At 34.4% G+C, this 15,315-nt stretch overlaps 1 protein-coding gene across 4 annotated transcripts; it reads left to right on the top strand.

Annotated features, from left to right (window-relative positions):
* The first annotated feature begins 5,476 nt into the window (after positions 1-5,476).
* On the top strand, positions 5,477-10,866 carry LOC147407056 (glycine-rich protein). Of its 4 annotated transcripts, XM_086435448.1 has the most exons (6): positions 5,806-6,175; positions 6,340-6,409; positions 6,509-6,553; positions 9,475-9,507; positions 9,599-9,811; positions 10,644-10,866. In XM_086435448.1, exons 2-5 carry the CDS (start codon positions 6,370-6,372, stop codon positions 9,775-9,777), a joined length of 297 nt encoding a protein of 98 aa, XP_086291574.1. In that variant the 5' UTR covers positions 5,806-6,175; positions 6,340-6,369; the 3' UTR covers positions 9,778-9,811; positions 10,644-10,866. The 4 variants fall into 4 exon arrangements, with proteins under 4 accessions (XP_086291575.1, XP_086291576.1, XP_086291574.1 ...); XM_086435449.1 differs by lacking the exons at positions 5,806-6,175; positions 10,644-10,866 and adding an exon at positions 5,477-5,544 and having other exon boundaries at positions 9,599-10,172; XM_086435450.1 differs by lacking the exon at positions 10,644-10,866 and having other exon boundaries at positions 5,783-6,175; positions 9,617-10,172.
* The last annotated feature ends 4,449 nt before the right edge of the window (positions 10,867-15,315 follow it).

The raw sequence follows: 15,315 nt of genomic DNA, 5'->3' as shown, positions 1-15,315 counted from the left end.
GAAGATGAGAAAATGACAATTGAGTATTTCTAAAAATATTATTGGAGAGATAGGATTGAAAGAACATTTAAGATATAAAAATGAGTCGTTCTAAACTAACTTCCTTCAACACTGCATTGACAGGCTAAACATGCAAAGAACCATATATATTTTCCTCAAGATCCAATACCAAAAATATATGGTTCTCTGCACATTGCCACGTCAGCATGGTATCGAAGGAAGTCAATTCAACATAAAAAATAAAAATAAAAAATGCTAAATGGAGTATCAAGATAGGACCCAAAAGTTAGGAACTACTTCAACAGAAACCCCTCCCATAGGGTCTATTAAGTAATTTTCCCTTTACATATGGGGTGCATTATTGACACCCACTTTATTGCTCACCAGACTCACTTTATTTGCTTTCACCCATCACCACCTATCGAATCTAATTTAATCTCCTCCTCAAATTCCAACTCCTCCTCTTCCTCTTCCTTCTTCTTTTCTCATTCACATCTCCTTCATTCTCATTTTTTTTCTTTCTTGAATCTACATAAGTTTCAATAGGGTTTTCTAGTACAAGAAGCAATACCATTAGAGCTTGCAAAATAGGTTAGCAATGATCATGAAAACCTCAACTCCTAATATAGTAGTTGTTAAAAAATCTCGATAATGATTTTTTTTTTCAAATGAAGCTTCATTCGGTAGGTAAATTCCGAATTCGTCAATTGGTAAGTTTTTACTGAGTCCTTTCAAACAGATTCTTATTGAACAAAAAATTAATCTTTTTTTAAAGTGGGTGTGACGAGTAATCTCACGTTTATTGAAAAAAAAAAAGAGTGAATGAGAAGAAAAATGGGTGTCAATAGCGTGATCATTAACATAAACATCTTGAGTTTGAAAGTAATGTTGCCCCAATGTCCTTTTTTAAGATGGTTTTTGTTAACATACATTAACTACAACTCCAAACTTTATTTTCTTATAAAAAAAATACCCTCAAATTTTTGTTTCGTACCAGAAATACCCTCAAATGCTTATTTCCAAGGTGTATTTAATACGTGTGACTAGAGTAGGGATATTAATAAAGACTTGGGATCAATCCGGTGTTCCATTCTTATAAAATAGGAACAATGTTTTATGTGGCATGCTTTAGTTGGTGTTTAAAACACTTTGGGCTACTAACCAAGCCGTGCACTTAGCCTATGTGTTTATTCTCCAATCAAATCGTGCCACGAAGGCGACTCATTAACAAATCCTTTTAACATCTTCTATTATACAAAATAGGATTTTTGTCCAAGTCATAAATATAATCCATGGTGTTGGAAAGATCCAAGGGTGGAAATCAATTTCCTTTAATATATATATATATATATATATTATATATATATATATATATATATATATATATGGGTAATGTTCGGACGCCTTAAAGAGAGCCAAACATTTGGCTTCCTTACATGGCTCCCTCAATTGGCTTTCTTACTTGGCCTCCTCACCTAGCTTTTTAATTTTTATCTTTAGTTTGATTTCTCTATCACAAGAGAGTTTTCTCCCTTTCTAATGTAATGTAACATTGTGATAATCTCAAGAATAGTGAATTACTCTCCAAAACCTGGGGACGTAGTCTGGTTTTTGGACGAACCTGTGAACAAATCTTGTGTATTGTACTCTCTTACTCTCTCTCCTCTTTCTTAACTACTAACAAAATGTTATGACTTCGTTGCCAAAGGCGGTATGAAGCATTTAAGTTATAACCAAGGCGTCATTCTCCTAAGGAGCCATAAGCAAGGACTGTATGGAGATACCAAAACCTAACTTATTACCAACATCAAACGGTCGTAAAACGTGGTGTAGACACCCCAATTTGAATGGGCTCCACTCGAAAAGGACCTTAAAACTCATATTTTTATCAAAAAACTGTCAACAAGCCTAATATCCAAAATCTTCAAAATTTGACATTTTTATTCAAATCAAAGGGTCCTAAGACCTCCAAAGGTTTTATAGACCTACAATAAGGCTTTTAAGCCCACCACCCTTTCAAACCCTTATCACTCAAACTCCGAACCCACATAGAACCCACTGTTCCCTAATCATCATAAACCCCATTTTAAAACAAACCCTAATCTAAGCCTAAGCCAAACATCAACCCCAACCTTAGACCTAAACTTATTCCGGTGAAAATTTTAATCTAAACCACAATCCAATCCTAAGCTCAACATACAAAAAAACCCATCTTAAATCAAACATATATCCAAGCTCAAAATCATATCTTTAATCTTAACCAAGCAACACCAAAAATCTATGATCATAAAAAAAGACATATGTTACCCCCACAACCAACCTCTCAAAAGAAATCATTTTCGTCATCCTATCACTATTCCTACATCATACCATATGCCACTACCTAACTCCATCGCATTCCCCTCAAAACACTCCGCAAGTCATCTCCATACCCTCCACACCCAAATTTTTGTAATCAACTCACTAACCCACACTCCTATACCCTTTTCACATGTGTTACCATTTCTTCCATCCTCCCTAAACCAACCACTTAACCATCATACCTTAGTCATTCCCTCAATCAACCACCTCATTTGGGTCATACTCAACTTGAGAATGGGTTGAGAGATCCAACCCATATAGGTTAAAAGCATGCAACATCGATTAAGAAAATCCACTCACACCATTTACCACTTCTACCCTCCACTAATCTTAAATCCCAATCAAAATCCTCAAAATCCCATGTCATTATCTTCCATATTTTATCTTGGACCATCTTACCCTTAAAAGTAATTGTCAACCCCTATAAAAACCCTTCCCACTCTTTGAAAAACCCATACTTGAATCTCCTCTCTCAAGTCATCCCTCTCAATCTCCAATGCTCTTAAGCCCTCTTAAAAACCTAAAAACTCTTTTCAATCTCACTCAACTCTTTCTTTCTCTCATTTTTTCTTCTCTTAAAAAGGAAACTTATACAATTCTATTAAGGACTTAAGAAGAAGAAGAAGAAAAAGAAAGAAGGAAATAAGATCTCAAGGTGGGTTAGAGTTAGAAGTATTGTACCCCTCCTCTCTCCCCTCTCCATCTCCTCTTCTACCTCCTTCACTCACTTCTTTCATTTTTATTTAGAAAGTTTTAAGATGTAATGTCAACCCTTCCCTACCTCCGATAGACCGAACTTCGGTTTGGTCAAAAGTGTAGGGTTGAAATCCATTTTTCAAAATAAAATCTTTTCATCTTTAATCCCCATCCACAATTTGCACATACCACATAAAAATCATTTTGAGGCTATTGATGGTTGAGCCCTTCTCATTCCATGAGAATGGATCCATAATCACAAATCCCATACTTTTCCAAAATCATGTGAGATTGAGGCAAGACATGATAGGTTCTTTTCTCTTAATGTGATAACCATTTTAGTTTAAGCTGACATTAAAAGTCCCTTATGTGTAAGTCACTTTCCCAATTTTCTTTTCTTTATTATATTTTCTTAAAATGACCATGCCTTTAAAGGTTACCACCTTTTAGTGGAAGGGGGGGGGGGGGGTCTAACATTTTCCTTCTCTTTAATCGAACCTTTACCTAGATCTTAAGTAGACCAACCTACCAAATCCATACGAGAATCACTACAAAAAACAGATTTAAAAAAAAAAAAAGTCTTCCAGATGTATATTCACACCTTCTTATAAAAAATAATGGTGATGACTCCAGATTTATGTAGTGGTGATCTTCGGACTCGAAAATCACATATCTACACGTTTAGATGGTGGTGGGACTACCCTAAGTTCCACTTGACACGTGACATGCTAAAAAACTTTATCCTCCCTGTACACAATAAAAATTGGGCATCGACAAAGTGTGCTGACTTTCCCAACTTTTTTGGTGGAAAAAAAAAAAAAAAAGGTTTAACGACCACTAATGACTTGGCAACAAAATATCTGAAGCATATGCTTCAGATTAATTAGCAATCAAGGATAAAGAAGATAGATATAGGTAGATAGTAAAGTGGTTTTCAACTATCAATGTCACCAAGTTAGCTTGACTCTCTTCCAAAAATGATTCCCTTGCTAAGGAAAGTTTCTTTCATTTCTATTTTTCTCTAAATAAAAAAGTTTTTTTTTTTCTTACCATATGTACGATAAATAATTAGTGTTTAAGTGATTCAAATATATCATCATCATAGTGTTTAAGTGATTCAAACATATTATCATCATTGATTTTTAAAGATGAAAGGCACGGAAGTGAATGACTCGCTTAGAGGTGTCAATAGATAGCCGAAATCCGAATTCGAATTCAAAAAATCGGATATTATCCGAAATTTTCAGATATCGGATTTGGATTCAAATGTTATTTTAACATTTGAATGAGTTTCGGACACGAATTCAAATGTTACGAAATCTGATTCGATAATATTCGCTTTGATTATAAATACATGTGTTACATATTCATATTACATAACAAAACTTATATATATATATATATATATATATATATATATATATATATATATATATATATAGGGTCAGGTTCAAAGGACAACCATTTCTACACACATATAGACAACGTGTTTTGTCTTATATGGGCAAAAATGTTTGGAATGGACTGATTTTTTGTGAGGATGATCTCTGTGATGAGGGGATCATCTTGGTAAAAAATCATCCCATTCCAAAACTTGTAACCCCATCAAAATTGATTTACAAAAATTGGACGGTCTATAATTTTTCAACAAAAATTGGACGGTCTAGAAGTTTCATAATGAGCTGATTTTTGGCAAGGATGATCTCCTCATCACAGAGATCATCCTCACAAAAAATCAGTCCATTCCAAACATTTTTGCCCATATAAGACAAAACACGTTGTCTATATGTGTGTAGAAATGGTTGTCCTTTGAACCTGACCCATATATATATATATATATATATATATATGGGTCACGTTATTACGACCCCCATTACGACCCCCTTTGCGACACACCTTTTTGTCTTATATGGGCAAAAATGTTTGGAATGGGCTGATTTTTTGTGAGGATGATCTCTATGGTGAGGAGATCATCCTGGAAAAAAATCATCCCATTCCAAAACTTCTAGACCGTCCGATTTTTGTTGAAAAATTATAGACCGTCCAATTTTTGTAAATCAATTTTGATGGGGTTACAAGTTTTGGAATGGGATGATTTTTTGCCAGGATGATCCCCTCATCACAGAGATCATCATCACAAAAAATCAGCCCATTCCAAACATTTTTGCCCATATAAGACAAAAAGGTGTGTCGCAAAGGGGGTCGTAATAACGCGACCCTATATATATATATTCTCGTGTATTCAAATTTCACAACAAAATTTGACTAGAAATGTTTATCTTCTTTCAACCAAAGACGCAAAACCAGCAACGGTGGGTTTCGACTGCGCAAGCTCCCCATAACCACCCTCTTCTTCGGCCGACAATCATCAAGGTAGATATTTCCTCCCCCCCCCCCCCCTCTCACTCTCAAAGTAAAACTAAAACCCTCTTTCTTTCGATTGTTTGAGCTCTATAATCACCATCTTTTCCGGCCAAAGAGCATCAGGTAAATACTTCATCTCTCTCTCTCTCTCTCTCTCTCTCTCAGTAAAATTCTATGTTTTATTCGAATTTTTCATAATTTTTTTTCAAAAATCAAAGCTTATTTGATTTTAAAACCATTTTTTTTCAAAAATCAAAGCTTATTTGATTTTAAGACTGAAATCTGTTGAAGATTATAACTTCTGAAGTTGAAAAAATTAGGAAAATCGATTTGATTTTTGTTGATTGAAGATGTTGGTATACATCGAATCTAATTTTATTAGGGTTTTTATCGAATCGGATATCCGATATATTTTTCGAATTCGAATTTGAATTTTGGTTAATGATATCCAATTGGATTCGAATTCTAATTTGGATATTAATATTTTTTTTCGAATTCGAATTTGGATATAGCACTATCCGATCGGATACCTATCTGTCGACATCCCACACTCGCAAATAGTGTAATAAACTGCAATTACTAGGGTAGGGATATATAATGACAAAAGAAGTGGGCAGAATTGAGAATTGTCTTCCACTGAACCCAATTGGACTGGAGTTGGTGACACCTACTCCTACAGCTACAAGCTCTGGTATTCTCATTTCCGCTCCGTACAAACCTCTTTCCAGGGAGCTCCTCTGAATTCTCCGATTCTGTGAGTAATCCTCCCTCTCTCTGGAACCAACCAGTTTCAAGGTCATATATAGATTATTGAGACCATACGCTTGACCTAATTCATACTTACAAGTGTATGATTGTTTATTTGTGATCTATTGTGCTATAATTTGTTTACAAATTCCTTATAAATCTTTGTTCCAGGGAGGAAACCCACTTTTTACATTCACAAGGATGGTTCTCACTAACTTCAATGGAACTGGTGTGGGATTTGGTATGTTCTTGCCTTGCATGAAAAATTCTCTTTTATGGTACATTTTGGTTGGGGACCTTTGGACCATTTGTTAACTCTTAATTTGTGTTCTTAATATAGGTTTCGGCATCGGTTGCGGTTTTGGAGTTGGATGGGGTTTTGGAGGTTCTATTTATTTTTCTTAATTAGCCTTTTACATTCATGGAATTACTAAATTATTTGTTTGTTGATGGTTTGAACTTCTAAAGAATGCCATCTATGTTGTTAAATTAAATTATTGTTATTCTTACCCTCGATCCTTGAATGCTGAGGAATACATCTCTGTTGGTTGCTGTGGTGATCAATTTTATTCAATTTCATTTTGGGTTTTATTTTTCTCCTTTATTTTAAATTACTGGGCTCTAAAAATTGTGTTCCCAATGTAGAGAAAGTGAAAATCGATGGTTAGATATGTTCAAGACACCAATTTTTAACTTTTGCAACACCAAGTTCCAGCAGTCTTGCACATAGGGTTGTTGTCATAAGTGAGAAAATGAGATATAGGTGACTTCAAGGTTTTCTATTGAGATATGGGCTAGGACCCATATCTCAGTTGGTTGACATATTGCAAGGAAACTTTGAGGTGGAGGGTTCAAATCCAGCTTACTCATCCAAAAAGATAAAATAAATCCCCTACCCTTATACTTGATGTATGTTCATCAAGGAAAACTTATACCCAATAACTTCGACAACCCAAACTGTAAAAGTTGTGTCAATTACTAAAATCCATAAACAATCAAATAACAAATATATCTAGAAACTCCTAGTAGGAATCTAAATTGACAACTGCTGAAAAATCTGTAAGAGTAAACTCCAAATCCACTATACCACATAAAAAGTATGCTGCTTTCACGTCCTTTATTGGGTGATGTGGCTTCCACTGGCATGGTTACATCATTTTCTTCTGGTTGAGAAAGTACCAAAGCTGACGAGTTCATATCTCTGGAGAGTGAATGTAATTCTGCCTCAATCTTTCCAAACTTGTCATGAGTGATATGGTGCTATTTCTTATACATCTCTGATGGGTAATTTCCTAAAGCGTTTCCTTCACTTGGTGGTCACTTGCTTTGGAGGTTGTCCTTGATTGTGCATTATGTTGGGTTGGTGCCCATGGAAAGAGCATGGTAGGTGTTTTTTTTTTTAATATAAATTTTTATTTATGGCAAACATAGAAATGTTGTAGTCATTAGTAAGAGTGTGAAGCTGCCTTATTCCATTGAATGGCATTCACTAGTGATATGAGTAGCATTTGTTTTGAAAGTATTATCTTTAATTGGTGGCCAATCATATCCTTATTGTTCTACCTAGCTGGGCTGGCTTTTCATTTTGTTGACTTTTTTTCTTATGTTTTGTTGTTTCCCTGTGTGAGAATCTCTCTCTCCTTGTTTAATTTGATCATATATGCCGGTCTTTCTACCTAATAAAATTTTCTTCTGTTGATGAAAAAATATAAATAATTTTAAAACTTGAAAGACCTTTATGATATTTGTTTAATCTTCTTCTTATGACCCGAGGAACCTACTATTGCCTCTTTAGCTTTCATTGATCATCTTTCTAAACCTAATGAACACAACATAATGCATGTTCTTCCTTTAATGTGTAGATACATTACAAATCAGTGACCTTTGACTCAACCCGTTGTACGTAGGACTCTCTGGGGGGGTGTGACCGCAGGATTAGTCCCATCCCGAATGGTGGGGGGATATCCACGATATCAAAAAAAAAATTATACATTACAAATCAGTGAGGATTATAATCCTTTGGGTAATTTGTTCTTTTTTTTTTTATAGCTTGGTGGGGCTGGTGGTTAGCATAAGAAAGGGGTCAAGAGATTTGAACCTAAGACCTTGGGAACAACCTCCACAAGGTCTCGCCACTTACCTAAGTGGTCCTTCTTAAGGTTAATTTGTAGAGTTTAGTGGAGAATACTGAGGAAATGGATGCCCTTGTTGATGATTTGAAAGATGTATGCATTGTTTTTTATCATATTCTCACAAAATTTTGTTCATGAACCTAACATTATTTTTTCTTCCAAATCTTTTCTTAAAGATATTGTAAATGTTCCTTCCTTGCATTTTCCATTCCAATATCAGATAATTTGGAAACTGACTGCTTTACCTAAATTCAAGGCCTTCATATGGAAATTCCCCTCAAAATGCTGAGCACTAGTGATATGCTACAAAATAGGAGGGAAAAAAGCTATTTCCCCCTAAATATGGTTGATGTGCTAGAATATTAATGAATCAATTACTCATCTTTTCATTCATTATAGGGTAGTTACAGGGATTTGGCATTACGATCTCTGCAATTTTTGGGCTTCATTGGGTCTTCTCCTCTGACATTATGGATTTTGAGAAGGTGCCAGCTGGTCAAGTTGGTAAGGTCTGTGAGAGTTAATACCACAACCAGGGTTCAAAACCTGCCTTCATCCACTAATTATGACTATTACCCCTAACCCGTTTGCCTATCGAAAAAAGAAAAAAGGGAAAAAAGAAAAGAGAGAGAACAATAAAAGTAAAAAAAATAGAAATATTATGGATTTGATCTCCCAATGAGTTGGTGTTTGTGGCCATGTTCATTGGAAATAGTTCTGTGAGACAGAAAATGAAGGCTTTTTGAGGATAATTTCTATAATCCTAGTGTGTATATAATCAAGTCTAAGATTGCTGTTTGGGCCTGATCATCTAAAGATTTTGAAGTAGTAGTGGCAATGGCCTATGGAGAGATTGGTTGTCCATGGCTCTACTCTCCCTCACTCCCTTAACATCCATAAGGAGGGATTCCTTCCAAAGGAGGATGAAACTAAACTCAGTTTGATGGTTGTTCACTTTGGCAATCCAGGACCTGCTAGAATTGGAAGTGCTTTTTGAAATTTTTATATAGAGTCATTTGTCCTCAACAAAGTTCCTAATTAATTTAAGTAGGTACCTCATGCGTCCTTGTTAATCACTTTGCTTAATTTTTATATTGTAGTGCACAGGGCATACAGTATGGTTAAGCATCAATCAACCACTCTTTACTGATGGGTAATATTTTTTCTGATTCAGGTATGCCTTTGAATATCTTGGGTATGGGTGCAGGTACACACTCAAAGACATCTTTATTTGCACCAATATCATTGTTTTTCAACATATTGTAATTCCTGATCGTTATTGAAAATTTGATATCAAGGTGGTGGCTGTGGGGTAGGACTTGGGCTTGGATGGGGCTTTGGCACGGCCTTTGGTAGTCAGTACCGGACATCCAAGGTCACATTCCAGGGCACTGGTTCCAATAGTAGGGGTCGAAGTGATGAGACAACAGTAGCAGATTTCTCAAAGAACAATGACGAGGTTCAGGCTTCACAGTAGCTTACATAGAGATTCAAATTTTCCATCAACACTGGTAACGGTAAATTTAATACTAGTCCTATTGTGTTTCATCTGTTTGAATTAGAGAAATATCAACAATGGGTATGTGAGAGTTAGTGGTTATGGTAGGTGGAATATATCACGGCAGTGATGATGATAATAGGCTCTTGAGATTATAGTTACATCAACATATTCAACAGTTTGTTGTTATCCTTAACTTGATGTCCCTTTGCAATATTGGTGGGGCCTTTCTCTTTTTTTAAAAACAAATATATTTAATAGCCATGGTCGTTGCTTATCCTTCTCTGGGTAATTTTGTAATTTTGTAATTTTGGTTTGTTGTCAACCACACTCAGCTTTCTTTCATCACAATAATAAGATTTGTTTCTGTGTAACTTAGATTTTTCTACTTTTTTATTTTTAGCATTATGGTTGTAGTTGTAACTTGCTTGCTTACATGAATTAAGTGTATACCAAATTAAAGAATGAAAGCAGATCGAAATAGAAAACATTAACAGATCAACATACACCTATAAATTGGGTTCATTTTCAACAGGGACTCGTGATCCTGAGTTCAAATCATGCAAATTGATTAACTAGGTAAATTAAAAATAATTTTTAAAATGTACCATTCTTATGTTAATTTTTGGTACATAAATATATTTGTTTGATATTCCCTAGTATTTCCCAATTAAGTTTCTGTTGGAAGTTTGTAATCATCTGAATATGAAATGACACCTTGACAACCATTGCCTTAAAAGCTCTTGTAAGATTAAATAACATAGATATTGTGTGAGAAAATTTTGGTTTCCTCACACCTCAAGATAAGGGATCTAATTTATTTATTTATTTTCTGGTGACGACAGAATTGGTTGGAGATGCAGGGTATCGATCACCATACCTCTTACTAAATATGAGTGTGGATATCCTTTCTCCTCTCTTAGACAAATCACTTTCTTCGTATGGACTACTTGCTTCTTTACTACACTCTTTGAATTGTACCTACAAAATCTCCACATGAATCCTGTTACTAGAATCATTATGTTGAAATTGGATGGAGAACAGATGCAAATTTTCTTGTTCCTCTTAGCCCAGTCCTGAACTTTGTTTTTTTCACTTTTAATTTATATGTTTAACGAGAAAACTTTCACATGTTTTGACTAATCTTTACTTAGATTTTTGGAATTAATAGTCTTATTCATTGGTAGAATCTTTGATTTACAAATTGGACCTTATTGTCATGATTGAACAATTGTAGCTTTTTTTGTCAACTTTATAATGAAATGCATCCTTTGGACATGGAATCTTTCTTGTCACTTCTATTAATCATTTGGCATGATATGTCTAAGCACATATAGCATTTAGTAGGTTCTTCGGGTTCATTAGAAGAAAGATTAAACAAATATCATAAAGGTCTTTCAAGTTTTAAAATTATTTATATTTTTTCATCAACAGAAGAAAATTTTATTAGGGAGAAAGACCGGCATATATGATCAAATTAAACAAGGTGAGAGAGATTCTCACACAGGGAAACAACAAAACATAAGAAAAAAGCCAACAAAATGAAAAGCCAGCCCAGCTAGGTGGAACAATTAGGATATGATTGGCCATCAATTGAAAGATAATACAATCAAAACAAATGCTACTCATATCACTAGTGAATGCCATCCAATGAAATAAGGCAGCTTCACACTCTTACTAATGACTACAGCATTTCTATTGGCACCAAGCACCCAACATAATGCAATCAAGGACAACCTCCAAAGCAAGTGACCACCACATGAAGGAAACGCTTTAGGAAATTACCCATTAGAGATGTATAAGAAATAGCACCATGTCACTCATGACAAGTTTCAAAAGATCGAGGCTGAATTACATTCTCTCTCCAGAGATATGAACTTGTCGGATTTCGTTCTTTCTCAACCAGAAGAAAATGACGTAACCATACCAGTGGAAGCCACATCACCCAATAAAGGATGTGAAAACATCATACTTTTTATGTGGTATAGTGGATTTGGAGTTTACTCTTAAGGATTTTTCAGCAGTTGTGTCAATTTAGAGTCTTACTAGGAGTTTCTAGAATTATTTGTTATTTGATTATTTATGGATTTTAGAAATTGACACAACTTTTACAGTTTGGGTTGTCATAGTTATTGGGTATAAGTATGAGTTTTCCTTGATGAACAGACGTCAAGTATTAGGGTAGGGGATTTATTTTATCTTTTTGAATGAGTAAGCTGGATTTGAACCCTCTACCTCAAAGTTACCTTGCAATATGTCAACCAACTGAGATATGGGTCCTAGCCCATATCTCAATAGAAAACCTTGAGGTCACCTATATCTCATTTTCTCACTTATAACAACAACCCTATGTGCAAGACTGCTGGAACTTGGTGTTGCGAAAGCTAAAAATTGGTGTCTCAAACATATCTAACCATCAATTTTCTCTTTCTCTTCATTGGGAACACAATTTTTAGGGCCCAGTATTTAAAAAAAAAGTAGAAAAATAAAACCCAAGGATCGAGGGTAAGAAAAACAATAATTTAATTTAACAACATATGATAGATGGCATTCTTTAGAAGTTCAAACCATCAGCAAACAAAAAATTTAGTAATTCCATGAATGCAAAAGACTAATTAAGAAAATAAATAGAATCTCCAAAACCCCATCCAACTCTGAAACCGCAACCAATGCTGAAACTTATATTAAGAACACAAATTAAGAGTTAACAAATGGTCCATAGGTCTCTAACCAGAATGTACCATAAAAGAGAAATTTTCATGCAAGGCAAGAACTTACCAAATCCCCCACCAGTTCCATTGAAGTTAGTGAGAACCATCCTTGTGAACATAAAAAATGGGTTTCCTCACTGGAACAAGGATTTGTAAGGAGTTTGTAAACAAATTATAGCACAGTATGTCACAAACAAACAATCATACACTTGTAAGCATGAATTAGGTCAAGCGTAGGGTATCAATATATAATCTATAAAGAATGAAAGCAAATAGAAATAGAAAACATTAACAGATTGACGTACACCTATGAACTGGGTTCATTTTCAACAGGGACTCAATGATCCTGAATTCAAATCATGCAAATTGATTAACTAGGTAAATTAAAAATAATTTTTTAACAACTTAACATTCTTATGTTAATTTTGGTACATAAATAAACTTTCCCTAAGTCTTTCCCAATTAAGTTTCTATTGGAGGTTTGTAATAATCTGAATATGAAATGACAGACAACCATCGCCTTAAAAGCTCTTGTAAGATTAAATAACATAGATATTGTGTGAGAAAGTTTTGGTTTCCTCACACCTCAAGATTTGGAATCTAATTTTTTAATATTTTTTTTTCTGATGACGACATAATTGGTTGGAGATGCTGGGTATCGATCACCATAACTCTCACTAAATATGAGTTGTGGATATCCTTTCTCCTCTATTAAACAAATCACTTTTATCGTATGGACCACTTGCTTCTTTACTACTCCCTTTGAATTGTACTTACAAAATCTCCACATGAATCCTGTTATTAGAATCAATATGTTGAAATTGGATGGAGAACATATGCAAATTTTCTTGTTCCTCTTAACTCAGTCGTTAACTTTGATTTTTTCACTTTTAATTTATATGTTTCATGGGAAAACTTCCACATGTTTCGGCTAATCTTTACTTAAATTTTTGGAAGTAATAGTCTTATTCATCCGGAATCTTTGATTTACAAATTGGACCTTATTGTCATGATTGAACAATTGTAGCTATTTTTTTTGTTTTTTATGTCAACTATATAATTAAATGCATCCTTTGGACACGGAATCTTTCTTGTCACTTCTACTAATCAACTGGACATGATATGTCTAGCACATGTAGCATTTAGGGGGAAAAAAAGTCAATTTTGTTCATAAGATGCCTCAACCGATAATATCCAACATTATTGGTTGTGGAAGTAAAAAAAAATTATAATCATTAGTGCCCATTTCCAAATCTCGCTATAATTTTCTGACGGTTAAATGAAATTAACAAGATCCCAACAAAGATAAAAAGAAACTAAACAACAAATGAAAGTATAATTGAGTCCAACTTTTAAGCGGGCGAACCACTTCAAATTTTATTTTGCTAGAATCCTCTTTTCAACATGACAGCAGTGGGGACAACTAAGAGTGGATTTTTGCTTATGTGAGGACAATCAAGATTAGAATTTTCTTTTGTGGGGGCAAGAAAGGGTGGATTTTTTTTTTTTTTTTTCTTTTAAAGGTGGGCATTATTGATATATTTTGTTTTATCTATCGTTAAAATCTGTTTTGAAAATTCTTGTGGGTACAAGTGCCCCCTCAGCCCCCCCCCCCCCCCCCCCCCCTGATGACACGTGTGTTTTCTATTTATTTTACACCACTACATTTTCATGAATATTTGGGAGACCTCCTTGGAGACACCACATGTAAGTCAAAGATAAAGGTTCTACCAAAATTTTAAAGTGGGCTGTTCGCTTCAAAGTTTTAACCAATATAATTCATGATTTTAAATCTCGTTTGAAATTGAGATAACTCATCCGATACATTTCGATATCATCCACCAACTGGACGGAAAGATAAGTCTAAAGTATCGAAGCGACATCAACATGGTTCTATCATATATCATGGATCATTTCCAGAGAAGGTAGCTGCTAGATGTCAAACGAAAACAATAATTTTTATTTATTTCTTCTATGTTAGGTACCCAATTAGCAATAAATGGCGCTGAGTCTGGGACTTGCCTTTGTCTCCTCTTTTATTTGCTAGGACCACTTCCTTCTTTACGTATCTTACACTCTTTCAATTGTACCCACAAAATAGCATGCAGCTTCAACTTGTTATGTGGTTTGCTGCTCAATCAACCACGTCACTCAAAATCACCATCTCAGATTATTTTTTTTATTATAATAAAGGGACTGCTACTGGCACCCTAACTTTTACTTATTACAATTCAATTAAAAATAAAGAAAATAGTAGGAGTGCAACTTGGTCCGGTTCAAACGAAGAATCAAACCAAACCGTTAGCTTTGGGTGGTTTGATTTGGTTTGGAGCAAATTGTGGTTTAGCTTCGGATTAAGAAAATGGAGGACTGATCAATTTGACTTGGTTCTCGGATCAAGTTTGTGTAGAATCAAACCAAACCAAAACCGAACCCTCATGTAATAAATAAATAAATAAATATGTATATTAGTATATTAAAACTATTGTAGGAATTAGGATCTAGATTAAAATTTTTATTATGGATAAATTAATGACTTTTTATACTATGTTTATTATATATTTTTTTTTTCATTAAAAATATATTACCTCTAATTTATAATTTATAGAATATTGATAACCCATAGAATCGAATTGAACCAAATTGACCTTAGTTTGATTTGGGTTGATTTGGTTCCAATGACATTTTGGTTTGGTGCAGGTTCTAATTTAGTGGAATTGACCTATGTTGGTTCGATTCCAATTTGACCTCAAATCGAACCAAGTTGCACCTCTATAAGATAGGTTGAATCTCTATTTGGTGCGCT

Source organism: Akebia trifoliata, chromosome 3, assembly GCF_017979445.1.
Source record: "Akebia trifoliata isolate Shusen 1 chromosome 3, ASM1797944v1, whole genome shotgun sequence".
Classification (NCBI taxonomy): domain Eukaryota; kingdom Viridiplantae; phylum Streptophyta; class Magnoliopsida; order Ranunculales; family Lardizabalaceae; genus Akebia; species Akebia trifoliata.
The sequence above is the reverse complement of the archived record's forward strand: the minus strand, read 5'-3'. Positions and strand labels throughout refer to the sequence as shown.

Bases quoted from the DNA above. Each gene is read 5' to 3' on its own strand.
- LOC147407056 (XM_086435448.1), top strand. From the start codon at position 6,370: ATGGTTCTCACTAACTTCAATGGAACTGGTGTGGGATTTG. The intron at 6,410-6,508 runs GTATGTTCTTGC...TTCTTAATATAG, and splicing joins TGGAACTGGTGTGGGATTTG to GTTTCGGCATCGGTTGCGGT. The intron at 6,554-9,474 runs GTTCTATTTATT...TTTCTGATTCAG, and splicing joins AGTTGGATGGGGTTTTGGAG to GTATGCCTTTGAATATCTTG.